This window comes from Melanerpes formicivorus, unplaced genomic scaffold (assembly GCF_026170545.1).
Source record: "Melanerpes formicivorus ecotype bairdi unplaced genomic scaffold, bMelFor1.0.p_v2 SCAF_4, whole genome shotgun sequence".
Classification (NCBI taxonomy): Eukaryota; Metazoa; Chordata; class Aves; order Piciformes; family Picidae; genus Melanerpes; species Melanerpes formicivorus.
Genome location: NW_027142356.1, coordinates 33,964,923 through 33,977,076, shown reverse-complemented (window position 1 = coordinate 33,977,076; position 12,154 = coordinate 33,964,923). Strand labels below are relative to the sequence as shown.

Genomic DNA, 12,154 nt, shown 5'->3' with positions numbered 1-12,154 from the left:
CCTCTTAAACACCTCTTGGACTCTTCAGACATAGGCTCTGCGCTCTCCTAAGCCTTAACATATAGGAGAAATTACCACAGAGGAATCAAAGTTCAATGTTTTCTGCACAGCCAGGAAAGAAGGGACCAAGGGATTTTACTACAGGGACTTGGTATATGTGCTGTGCTGATTCAAACCTGACTCACAGAGACTGCACTGTTGTGTTATTAACTGGTCATGTATTTAGGATGCTTCATTTGCCTCAATGCCTTCAAAAAACCCAGCAAATCTCACAGAAGCCTGGCACTGTTCGGTTGATTGTTAAAATGGTTGAGGCTGTCGGCCCCACTTCTTTGTCAGAGGTGAGCGCTATTCCATGTGGAGTGGCTGGGAGTGACCGGTGGAGAGCCACCGGGACTGGAGCACCTGCCTTATGCGGAAGGGCTGAGAGCTGGGGCTGTTCAGCTTGGAGGAGGCTGAGTGGGATCTCATTAGTGCTCATCAGTATCTAAAGGGTGCGCATCAGGAGGATGGAGCCACTCTTCTCAGTGGTGTCCAGTGAAAAGACAAGGGACAGTGGACACAAACAGGAACACAAGAGTTTCCACGTAAAGACAAGGGAAAACTTCCTTTATTTTGAGGGTGGCAGAGCGCTGCTAGAGGCTGCCCGAAGGGGCTGTAACGTCTCCATCGCTGGAGGCATTCCAAAGCTGCCTGGATGTGTTCGTGTGTGATTTACTCTGGGTGACCCTGCTCTAGCAGGGCACTTGGACTAGATGATGTTCAGAGGTTCCTTCCAACCCCTGTCATGCTGTGGTTCTGTGAGCCCCACCATTTTGAGGCGAGCTGCTGCACCCATTTTCGAACAGGCAGGGACCCGCAGCACCGCCGAGCTTCCGTGGAGCGGTTAAGAGCGGTTAAGAGCGGTTAAAGCCCTGCCGGGCCCCGCTGCAGGAGAACCAGCCGTTGAAGCCTGCAGAGAACTTAGGACAGGGAGAAAGAAGCGACACGACGAGAGGCTCGCTGCATCACCGAAGTTCTGCGAACACCACTGCCAGCGGTCCCGCCTCAGCGGGACGTGCCACCCCTACCGCCCCGCCCGTCGCGGCTGTGACGGCAGCGCGGTGCGTCGGCTTGCGGGAGTTGGCGCGAAGGTGGGGGTGCGGGAGGCATGGAACTGGAGGCGTCCCGCTAGCCAGATAAACCGCTGCCGGCAGTATGGTGAGCGCACTGCGGGGCTGCGGGTGTCCCCCCGCACTTCGTGCTATCCCCTGGGAGACGGGGGGAGGGAGGGAAGGGAGCGTTGCGCAGCGTCCCGCAGGCGACAGGGCCGGATGGCGTTTCCCCTGGCCGCGTCTGCAGCTCCGCGGCTCTTGGCGTCATTGGGCTGGGTTTCGGCTGAACCGAGCCAGCATCCCCTTGCCTGAGTGCGACCTCTGCATTGAGGCGGAGCGGCAGAGCCCTGCCTGGGCGGGAGCGGCTGTGCGCTGCGGAGAGGCCGCCCGCCCGCGCTCGCGCGTTTCCCGCCTCTCCCGCCCCGCGCGGCCGAGGCCCAGCTTGCCCCGCAGGAAAGCGAATTAAACCTCTGGCTGAGGAGGTGCCCCCAGAATGTGCCCTTGCCCCGAGAGGGAAGCGCCTGGGACTCTCCTGCTTCCCCCTGAAACCCAGTGGGGAATTAGGTACGGATCGTGGGCTTTCCCTGGGGGCGTAAAGCCAACGAACTAATCTCTCTTTAAACGCAGCCTGACGAAGTTTGAAGTTTAATTTCAGTGAGAGGAAACCAGGAGGGTGCTTCTGCTGCCGGATTGGGCTGTGTGCAGTATTTGCAGAAAAACTGAGTAACAAAGTGGGGAGGGGGGGGAAAACCCCAAACACTTGAAGTGTAGAAGTAGAGGCTTCTGTTGATAATGAAGGATGCGAGGCTCAGTAGGATGTCAAGAGTTTGCAAATATAAACATGTTTGCATGTGTGCTTTCCAGAGCGCTGCTCACTCGTGCAGCCATTTTAGGATGGTATCACCTCCTCGGCTCTGGCTCAAGCAAATTATCACCTACTCAGGTGGGGTCTCTGTGCAGGTGTTTTACTGGCTTAACTACCCATGCTGTTCAAAGCCAGTCAGCTTCAACTTTGCTTTTGGACTCCACATAGAGTTTAAGCTTGTTTATATCTTCCACCTGATGCTCATCAGTGATGGGTGATACGGTGTGAGGCTTTCACAGTACTGACAGGTAGCAATAAGAATTCTGCCACAGTTAAACTGGGATATTTTCATAGTTTAAGAGTGGCTGATGGCTGTAAATTATGTACAAGGACAAGTCTGCCTCTGCTGTTCCCCTGCCATGACCTTCTTAGAAAAACTGGCTGTGCTGATGCACTTGCTTTCTCCTTCCCCACCTTCCTGGGACAAAGCTTTCTCAACATCACACATCTCACAATGTGTATTTTCCTAGAAGGGAGGAAGACAACCACCATTCCCTTTCACTGCTGAAGACGGGAGGCTGTGTGACCATCTTTGCTGCATCTGTGGAGATAGAGGCAAAAATACAGTTGTGCTAGTAACTGTGTAGCCAGTTCTGTGCAGTGACAGCTCAAGTGTATTGGAATTTAATATCATACCCTTGCAAACAGACTGCAATTTTTAAAGTAGCCTCTGTTGGGTTGGTTCTGCAGCATCTTCTCAGCTTTGCTGAACTGACGTGCACAGTTACACAATGAACACATTTGTCCCAGAAGGGATTTATTGTTTTTACCTAGATTAGTGGCCTGACCCAATTCCCAAGTAGAGAGCTATGCTAGTACAGCCGAGGGAATGAATAGCTGGGAGCAGGGGCTGCTTGAGTTGCTTGTAGCTGAGACACTCATAGCCAAAGTGTGAGGTGTCCCTGCCCATGGCAGGGGGGTTGGAACTAGGTGATCCTTGTGGTCCCTTCCAACCCTGACTGATTCTATGAAAGTTGGCATCAGCTGGTGTGTACTAATAATGTTCAAAAAGTACTGTAAGTACCTGTGCTGCAGTTACCAGTTAGTAAACATGCAGTAGAACAAGCAATTATCACTGATTACACTGCAGTGATACTATAAACTTGATTTTTCTGGACACAACAGATACCAGAGCTGATGTTTGCCCCAAACTTGGCACTGAAATAGGCACACTAAAATAAATCTGATTCTTTTGGTGCAAGGCTCTCATATAGGCACACTCCAGAACACCTGAAATAAAGTGCATTACCTTTTGTTGCAGTCAGTTTTCTATCTCATATTGTATTTTGAGGTGCAAACTGAATGAGGTGCTGCTATTTTGGAAAACATTCTTCCTTACTGGATATTAGTCTTCTGAAAACACTGTGACTGTTACAGTTAGGTTGAGATGGTTCTATCATCAGGGTGTTGAAGAAGACTTGCAACCTGACACAGTTGCTATGGTCTTCTGTTAGTCTGAAAGATGAGGGGTTTGAAGCAGTAGTCAAAACTGGGCAGAACTAGATGGCACAGCCATTATTGAGATCATGCAGTTAATAGGATAGCTCAGCAGGAGCCAGTGCACCTGAACACAGCTTTTTAGGCTGTTCAGATGCTGTGCCTCAATTTCCTCCTAATTTAGAGACAGTGATCAGAAATTATTATTTACACCTCTTACTTAGGTAGAATTGCACAAGCTTGCATGTCTTGTTGCTGCTGCTGAAGCAACCACGGGGAGCCACACTGTTCCAGCCTCACCTCTTAATTGTAGCTTTCTGGGCAAGGGCACCATCTGGGAGAGCTGTGCTGATGAGTGTATCTCTGTAATACACCAGGCTGATGATTTTGGGATGAATGTCCTCCAAGAAAACTTGCCAGTTAGGTTGATAGACACCTTTCTTCATTGCATGAGCACAGACAAAAGCTAAACATAGGCTCACCTGGTGAGCTCAAATACATAGTATTCTGTCCCAATAAGATGGTTTGTCAGAGTATGTTAAATAAGACAAACCCAGAATGGAGGCAAGTGATCCTGTCTGGGATCTAAGCTTCTATAATGCTTTATAAATAGTCTTCAGACTTGTTGGATGGGAATCACTCTGGTAGACATGGCTTCATTTCTGTAATTAGTTGTGCAAGGAATGAAGGATTTATCTGTCACCTCTTAATGAATGGAACAAAAAATCTCATGTGATTCTTGTATAAAAGCTTTACTGAAAGATAACTTTATTGTGGCACCGTGGCATACACTTCTGCCAAGCAATTCTGAATTCCCCATCTATTTATAGTCCAGCAGTGGCTAACAAGGTTACTTTTTCTTCTGAAGAGCAGCAGGATGGAAGAAGATTCAATGTAGATGTCAGTTTTCCTTTCTAGTTGTCACCCAGGAGTAGATGGTTACTATGGGAAGTTAAAATTTAGTACCCTAATGCAAACTTTGATTCAGAAACCTCTATTCTGGATGGTGGTTTCTTAATAAATAGCAGAAAATGCTGCTTTGAATACCCCTCCTGCCCCAAAACTGCTTCTTTTCATTTGACCTGTTCAATAAAATCCTACCTGCATTATAAAAGGTAGTGGTGATTGACTATCACTCATTTATTTTAGGTGTTTCTGAAGTGATTTGGGGGAAAGGAGCTCGTAAAGTTGAGCCTGATTGGGTACTATTGCAGTGGCAGTTCAGATCCTCTTTAAAGGATGTTAAATGTAGCAGGGCTTGTAGCTAAGGCTTTGATTTTGTGACTTTAGGATATTTATGAAGAGCTAACTTGATATCTTAGGAGAACTGATGAGGCAGAAAATGATAATTTACATGTCACAATTTAAGCCTTAGTTGAGGAACTGTAATAATAAAATGGTGGAAGAAGCTAGGGTAGACAGGTCACTTGTTTATTAAGTCTGCATTTCATAAACCAGGGTATGATGGTATTTCCTTGGTTAAGTCTATTAAAAATGATCTACTGTTGCATCTGGGGTGTGCATAGTAGTTCACTTGCTAGTTAACAGTGTTTAACTAAAATACTAGAATGATTAGAGTGTAAAATTAATTATTCTCCAAATATTTTAAGCCTAAAAGTAGTAGCTATTAGAAGTCAACCCAAAACTTCAAAGTCACTTCATTTGGAAGTGTTGTAGTAAGTATTTAAATTATTTTGCTGTATAAAAGATCTAGTGAGACTTGTAAACAATTTCTCTGTTGCCTGTTTTCTTAAGTCTAAGAAGAAGTGTGAGGAGGAGGTTCTTCACCATGAGAGTAGTGAAGCCCTGGAATGGGTTGTCCAGGGAGGTGGTTGGGGCCCTGTCCCTGGAGGTGTTTAAGACCAGGCTGATTGAGGCTGTGGCCAGGCTGATCTAGTGTGGGGTGTCCCTGCCTATGGCAGGGGGGTTGGAACTAGATGATCCTTGTGGTCCCTTCCAACCCTGAATGATACTATGATAATTCAGTAAGAATGATCAAGGGATCAAGTCCATGGATCTGCTTGGAGACTTTTTAATTAGATGCTTTCTTCAAAGCTGTTAGCTCTAGGTATTGTCAGTGAGAGTTTCCAAACTTATATAGTGTTGCACTTACATTGTAGGAGTACATAAAAAATAACAGTGTTGAAAATGTATGCCTCAAGGCCTAAATTCCATAGATGGAAATGTGTGAAGCCTCAGTGAGGAAGAAAGTTTCCCAGTCTACCGTTGTCTGTTTGCTGAATCCATGTTACTACACGCAGGTAAAACACGGAGTCTAAATTTTTACAGGAAACAACATTTCTGATTCTATTAAAACAGTTTTAAGCTACATATACTAAACAGATCTCCACATGTCTATATTGTGTGTATGCTTTCATATTTAATTTTAAGCTTAACAGGCTCTGATATCCAGAGACAATCCAACTCACCAGGGAGCTGACTGAAGCTTACTACTTCACTTGTAGATCCATGTCATAGTCAAAAACTACCCAGGTGGGCTCTATAGAGCTATCAGCTGGGTAGCAGCTATCCCTAATTCCCACCCACCCACCAACTTGCTATATGCTTAGGCCATAGGAGGTGTTTTCTACTTCTGAAATGGCTGCTGTCCCTGGAGGTAGTGACACCAACCAGGTACACGTAGTGTGCATTTCTTTTTAATAAAACTGAAATAGTTTTTTTCAAGAGAAGTCTTATTTGGGTGCACAATAGCTTAAAAAAAGAGAAGACATTAAAAAAATAATGACATGTTTTGTATGTTTGTATAATTAGAAAGCATTTTATGGTTGTACTGTGTGTGGTCAGATACTAAAATAAGGTTACAAGCCAGATCTTTTGGAGCTCTTTTGTGTTATGTTCTTTCTCTTTGTTTAAATAATAATCTCCTTTTTTACTGGCTGATTGTTTTTTTTCCAGTCAGATGAGAGTTACTCTTAAATGTATAGAGAGATGGTGGATGCAGTAAGTCCCACTACTTGGCTGCTTTTTAGCTCTTGGTGCATTTTTTAGTATTTCTAAATATTTTAAGTATTTTTAAAGTTTTTTTACATTGGAGACTATTAAATACTTGAGGTGATGATTTTAACTAAACAAATCTTTAGGCTAGGTTTATGATGTTTAATTGGAAAGTAAATAAATGAAACATCTGTCTTAAGCCACTATTTCATTGCTAATGGAGTTTATTTTGAGGTGTGTATTGGCAAAGTTGCCCTGCTAAGGGAAAAACAAACTTTTGTCATGCTTTAAAGACCAGAGAAGGTGTGGGAGCAGCTGTGTTTAATTAGCTGATCTTTTCCTTAATTGTAAAAAAAACCACAAATTCAAGATCAACTCTAATAATGGAGCTGTTGAGAAAGTAATTTAAGTGTGGTGGTGTTTTGTAGTGTGGAAGCTCTAAGAGCAATCTGTAATTTAAAGTGGATGTGAATCTCTTTTCTCTCTCGCTTAGGATATCCGGAGATTCTTTGGGGTCGTACCTCCTGGAAAGCGACAAGAATGTGAGACTGTGAAAAAGAATGAGAAAGTTAAAAATGGTGAAGAACCTCTGAGTGGGAAGAAAAAGGGAAAGGAGACCAAGGTTAGTCTTGCTTTGCTTATTTGTGGAGTGCTTGATTGCCCTGATTTAGGGGTGTTTGGATCTCCAGTGGTTTTTTTTTTTGAAGTTGTAGTTCTTGTATTCTTAAACCCCAGACTGTATGTTAGTTATTTTGACAGGCATGAGAGTAATTTAATATTTCAGCAACAAACTTTGTAGTGATGAGGAAATCTGCTAATTTTAAAAATACTTGGATTGCAGGGCAAAGGACAGGTAGGTAAAGTTGTTGTTATTGGATGCTAATGTAGGAATAGTCTGATGTGTTTGAAGTTATTTTAGCTATAGCCTATGGCTCTTTAAGTAGCTCTGCTTATTTAATTAAGCTTGAGGCTTACACTAGAGGAAAGCCTGACTCCTTTGTATGCTTACAAGTAAGGTAGAAGTCTGTGATGTAGGTGCCTTTTTGCTGGTTTTTAACCACCTGCATTTTCTAAACACCTGTAGGGGAGACATTTACACTGCCTTCCTTCGATGGGGTGCCTGAAGTAAACCTGTTGCAAAACCCTAATTCTGTAAAATGACAGGTTAAAATGAGATTGGGTGCCAGTGTCAGAGTGCTGCTGTTAATTTCTGAACTGGTATGAAAAAGGAAGGAATGCTTAAAGAGGGCTTTGAAATCATTTAGAGAATGGAAGGATTTCTAATGGGGGAGAGTGTTTAATAGGAGGCATCACAATCCAGATGTAAGATATTGCTTAAAAAATATTTTGGCTGTGTATTTTCCTTGTTTCAACATGAAAATAAAGGAGCATACAGGGGAAATGCAAAACATAGCAATTATGTTCTGTAATCTATTATTTTTACTTTGCAATTCTCCTATTATACCCAGGTTTTAAAAGGTTTCAGGTTACAATTGGATGTGGTTTATAAAATATGTAGTGAAATTGATATAAAATTATATATTGGGAGCAGTTTACGTCTGTGTGCGACTACAAAACAAGCATAGCTAGTTAGTTTGGTATGTCCAGGAAACTACTTAACTCTGAATACTGTTTTTTAAAGTATCTAAAACTTGTATTTGAAAAAAATCCTAAACCTTGACACAGTTTAATAGCAGCTGCTGCTGCTAGGTAGAAGAGGTTTGCTGACCGCGACCACTGGTGTGCAGTCTCTTATGGTTGTTGCACTACTTAATAAGTGAGAGAAGAAGCTGCATGCAAGCAGGGCACACAATAGGAAATCAATCTAGCTTCCTATGTTCTGTATCCTTTTTCCTTTTCTTCATTTGCTCTGAAGTAGTGTTGAATTCTGGTGTTTTACAGCTGAGCCATATCTGGAAAGGAGCCAATAGGCAAAGCTGAATTATTACTGGCCTGTACCACCTCTATTTTTGGTTAGACTATGTAATTTCTTTTTTGGCTGAAGAGCTGGATGTGCTTGAAAGTCTGTTTAATTTACCTTGATTGACATTAAACTTGACTATTCTCAACGTAGTTCTCTAAGGTTTGCTTGGAGCATGCATAGCTTCACTGCTGCCATTTCTTCTGCATTTCCTGTGCCTTGCGCTTTTCTTCCCTCCTTCTCGTGAAGGACTTTATTCATTTCCCAATATGACATTTATAATTGCTTTTAGAAACTCAGAAATTTGAATGTGTAACTGAGTAAAAGCCTGAAGAATCTCTTTCCTGGTTGAACTAATGACCTGTTACTCTTAGGTGAATAACTCACCCAGTGAAGATGACTGGAAACCAAAGCGGATAAACAAGAAAAGGAGAATAATCTATGATTCAGGTAGTGTTCACAGTTGTTTCTGATGGCTTCTTTGTGTCTCTGCAAGGTCAATACACTTCTAAACATTTCTCAGTAACTACTGATGGATAGCTAAGATATATTTGATAATAATGAGTAGAGAGTGTGTCATGCATGTAATATACACTGCAAAGTGACTTTTAACAAAACCACTGTGGAGAAATCAAAAAAACCCCAACATCAAACCTACTAAATGTTAATGTCAGGGGTTTGAAGTTAGAATATGAAACATGCAGCATATAAATTAAGGCACTCCTGATGCATTCTAAAAATATTATTTGGAATACAAGGGAAACCCTTTTTGTAGCACTTGCATTTTAAACCCAAACAGCAGAAACCAGCCTCCTTCTCCCCTACCCCCAACAAAGACCTGCAAGCCTTTGCCTCTCAAGTTTACTTCAGTTAAAAAGCTTGACATTTCTAGTCCTGAAAAATCAGAGCACAACCTCAGTGATCTGTTTTAGCCTGCTGTTAACTTGTGGAATACATCAGCATGACCTACTGCTATATAAATCAATCAGATTAATGAATTTGTGTTAAAAGTTTGTTGTGGGTTGTGGCTTGTTTGTTTGGTTTTTATTATCTTTTTTCCTCCTTTTTTTGTGTGTGTTGTTTGTTCAGTAATGTGATGTGATGCTCTGACAGTTGCCTTCCTTCCTGGAAAGGTTTCTATACAGGCCTGGCAGATCTTGGAACAAGTTAACAAAATATGTCAACAAACTCCACTGTCTAGACTAAATTTTGATTTAGTCAGATATATGCTGAAGTAAATGATGGCTGTTAGCTGATGGAGAAAGATAAAGCTGTGCTCTTGATGTTTCAGATGAGATCTTTCTCCCTGGGTTTACTTAGTGTGTGTGTTCACCTATGTTCATTTTATGTATATGTTACTTAAAGCTTGTATGTACGTGCTGGAAGTTTACATTTGTTTTGTGGTCAAAATACAGACTCAGAAGAGGAGGTGCAGCCAGTGCAAAAATCCAAGAAGCCACCTGAGAAAAAAGCAGCTGCTCCAAAACTTGGTAAAGTTCTAAAGCGGGATCCTGTTGTTTATATTTCGGAGACAGGTAATGGAAGAACTAAATCATTACAAGTTCAGGTGTAATGGGGTGAATTATGTCACAGATGGGATGGATTGCTTGCCTGAATACTCCTACCCATAAAACTTAAATATTGAGACAGGTGAACATAATTTGTCGTAAACAAGCTGGCCAAAAGCAATTCAGAGCTTTAGCCTCAATATTGTAAAGTTAGGAGCAGAGTAAAAACTGAGGTGATGTTGGATACTGAATTAGATGAATTTAAACAGGCATGTAATTTCCTGAGCTAACACTTCCCTGCATAGAAGTATTCCAGAGATTTAGGGGAAGGAGTTAAGTAAAGGAAGTATTTTTAATACAGTTAAACTGCTCTGTATCAGCCTTTGTGACTGTTGGTTACCATGAATGGGTTTGAAAACCTGAATTTTTATTTGGCTTGTCATGTTACTTTCCATGCCTTTAACCTTTGCCTAACATGTTGGTGACTATAAAAATTCTTGGGTTTTATTTTGCTTGTCGGCACAGAATTGATTTTGAGAAAACCCAAACATAGTCTATTAGAATTTTAGGAAGAAGTAGAATTGGGGGGGAAAAAGAAAACCTTGCGTTATACTTGTATACATTGTACCATACTTCTCAGTCTTGGATTTCAGCTTTCTAAATTCCAGAGCTACTTTTGCTCTTGGGCAAGGGTTCTTTCCATGCTGATAGTTAATGAGCATCTGGAATTCTTGTACACCTGGTGAGGAGTGTAATTAACCAGTCTTGATAATTTTCAGGTCTCTTGTAGCCTTCTAAGATTGTGACAGTGATTAACTGCTAAGTTTCCAGCAGACTTTTGCTTAGATTTTAGGTTCTGTAGAAGCTATATACTTAAACTGAAAACCCCATCTTAACCCATATGGACCACTCAACAGATAAGGACAAATTCTGTCAGTTTGACTGGAGAGTCTTAGAAGATAATTTTTCTCTGTTTGTATGGTGGTTGTTCCTTATTACTGCTTTCATGCTTGTTTTTTGTGATTCTTGACCTTGGTGCTCTGGGAGTTGTAGGGAGCAAGGTCTCCCCTCAGCCTCCTTTTATCCAGAATAAGCAGCTCTAGTTCCCTCAGCCACAAATTTCTTGAGAGTTGCAGCACTACGTGGACACATTTCAAATACAGAGGTGTTGCTTAGGATTAGGGAGACATCTCTCTGCTTACTATAGTTTACGCTTGAGGAAAGACTGTCTGTTGCTGCTGTGGTTAGAATAATCAGGCACACACTAGAATAAACCAAACCAGGTTGAAAGAGACCTTCAAGATCATCGCGTCCAACCCATTAACCAATCCAACCCATGGCACCAAGCACCCCATCAAGTCTCCTCCTGAACACCTCCAATGACAGTGACTCCACCACCTCCTTGGGCAGCCCATTCCAATGGGCAGTCACTCTCTCTGTATAGAACTTCTTCCTAACATCCAACCTGAACCTCCCCTGGCGCAGCCTGAGACTGTCTCCTCTTGTTCTGGTACTGGCTGCCTGGGAGAAGAGACCAACCTCTGCCTGTCTACAACCTCTCTTCAGGTAGTTGTAGAGAGTGATAAGGTCACCCCTGAGTCTCCTCCAGGCTGAGCAATCCCAGCTCCCTCAGTCTTTCCTCATAGATGTAGTTACTACAGCCAGTTTGAGTTCAGCTGAGATTGTAACTACCAGAACTTCTGTTTTTGTCTCCTAGAGTAGCATTCTTCGCTAGCCGCAGGACTTTCCCTGTGTGGATTCTTAGAAACTGATAGTTAAGAGACTTGCATTCAAAGATATTTTGATTTAAAAAAAAAAAGTTTTCAAGTGTTAGAATTCCAGGAGTTCTGTGATCCCCCTGAGTTTTAGGATACACATTTGGGAAAGTGGACAGAGTCCCTGGGTGTGGGATTTTCTTGATGAGAACATTGCTGAACATCAATATTGCCTCCTCATAATGATGATGCGTATCATGTAAGTTTAAATCAAAAGGATTATTTGCTGCAATATCCTACTGGAAAGGCTGAGCTGCCTTTTATCTGTACCATCTTCCTCCTCAGACTCTTTTCATAGTCACTGTTTCCAAGGTGTTTCTTTCATGCTTATTTTACTTGTCCTAGGATGTTTGACCTGGCATTTAGCTGTACTGTGTCATGTATTCACGCGAGCTCAATTTTCCAGAGGATCCTGGAAGCTTGTCCTTTCTGTCAAACTTGTGCTGCTTCTGGCAATTTTGACAACACTCCTTTCCTAGTTAAAAAGTATCTTTAACAGCATTGATCCCAGAGTAGGTGTGTGGTCAGATCATTGGGGAATAAACATGACATATTTAGATTGGTTATGCAATTCCAGGTGGTGTAATCAAGGTGGTTTT

The 12,154-nt window shown here is 42.3% G+C and overlaps 1 protein-coding gene across 3 annotated transcripts in view; it reads left to right on the top strand.

Moving 5' to 3' along the window:
- The first annotated feature begins 1,084 nt into the window (after positions 1-1,084).
- RFC1 (replication factor C subunit 1) overlaps positions 1,085-12,154 on the top strand; it is a 38,520-nt gene continuing 27,450 nt past the window's right edge. For 2 of the 3 annotated variants that reach the window (XR_010987249.1, XM_068137576.1), the window contains exons 1-4: positions 5,550-5,657; positions 6,845-6,973; positions 8,647-8,722; positions 9,688-9,807. Coding sequence is in view for 2 of the 3 variants with exons in the window: in XM_068137576.1 (XP_067993677.1) it covers positions 5,574-5,657; positions 6,845-6,973; positions 8,647-8,722; positions 9,688-9,807 (409 nt within the window). In the remaining variant the exon portion in view is untranslated. Of the gene's footprint in view, positions 1,201-5,549; positions 5,658-6,844; positions 6,974-8,646; positions 8,723-9,687; positions 9,808-12,154 lie in introns of those variants that run through there. The other variant, XM_068137577.1, reaches the window with a different exon arrangement.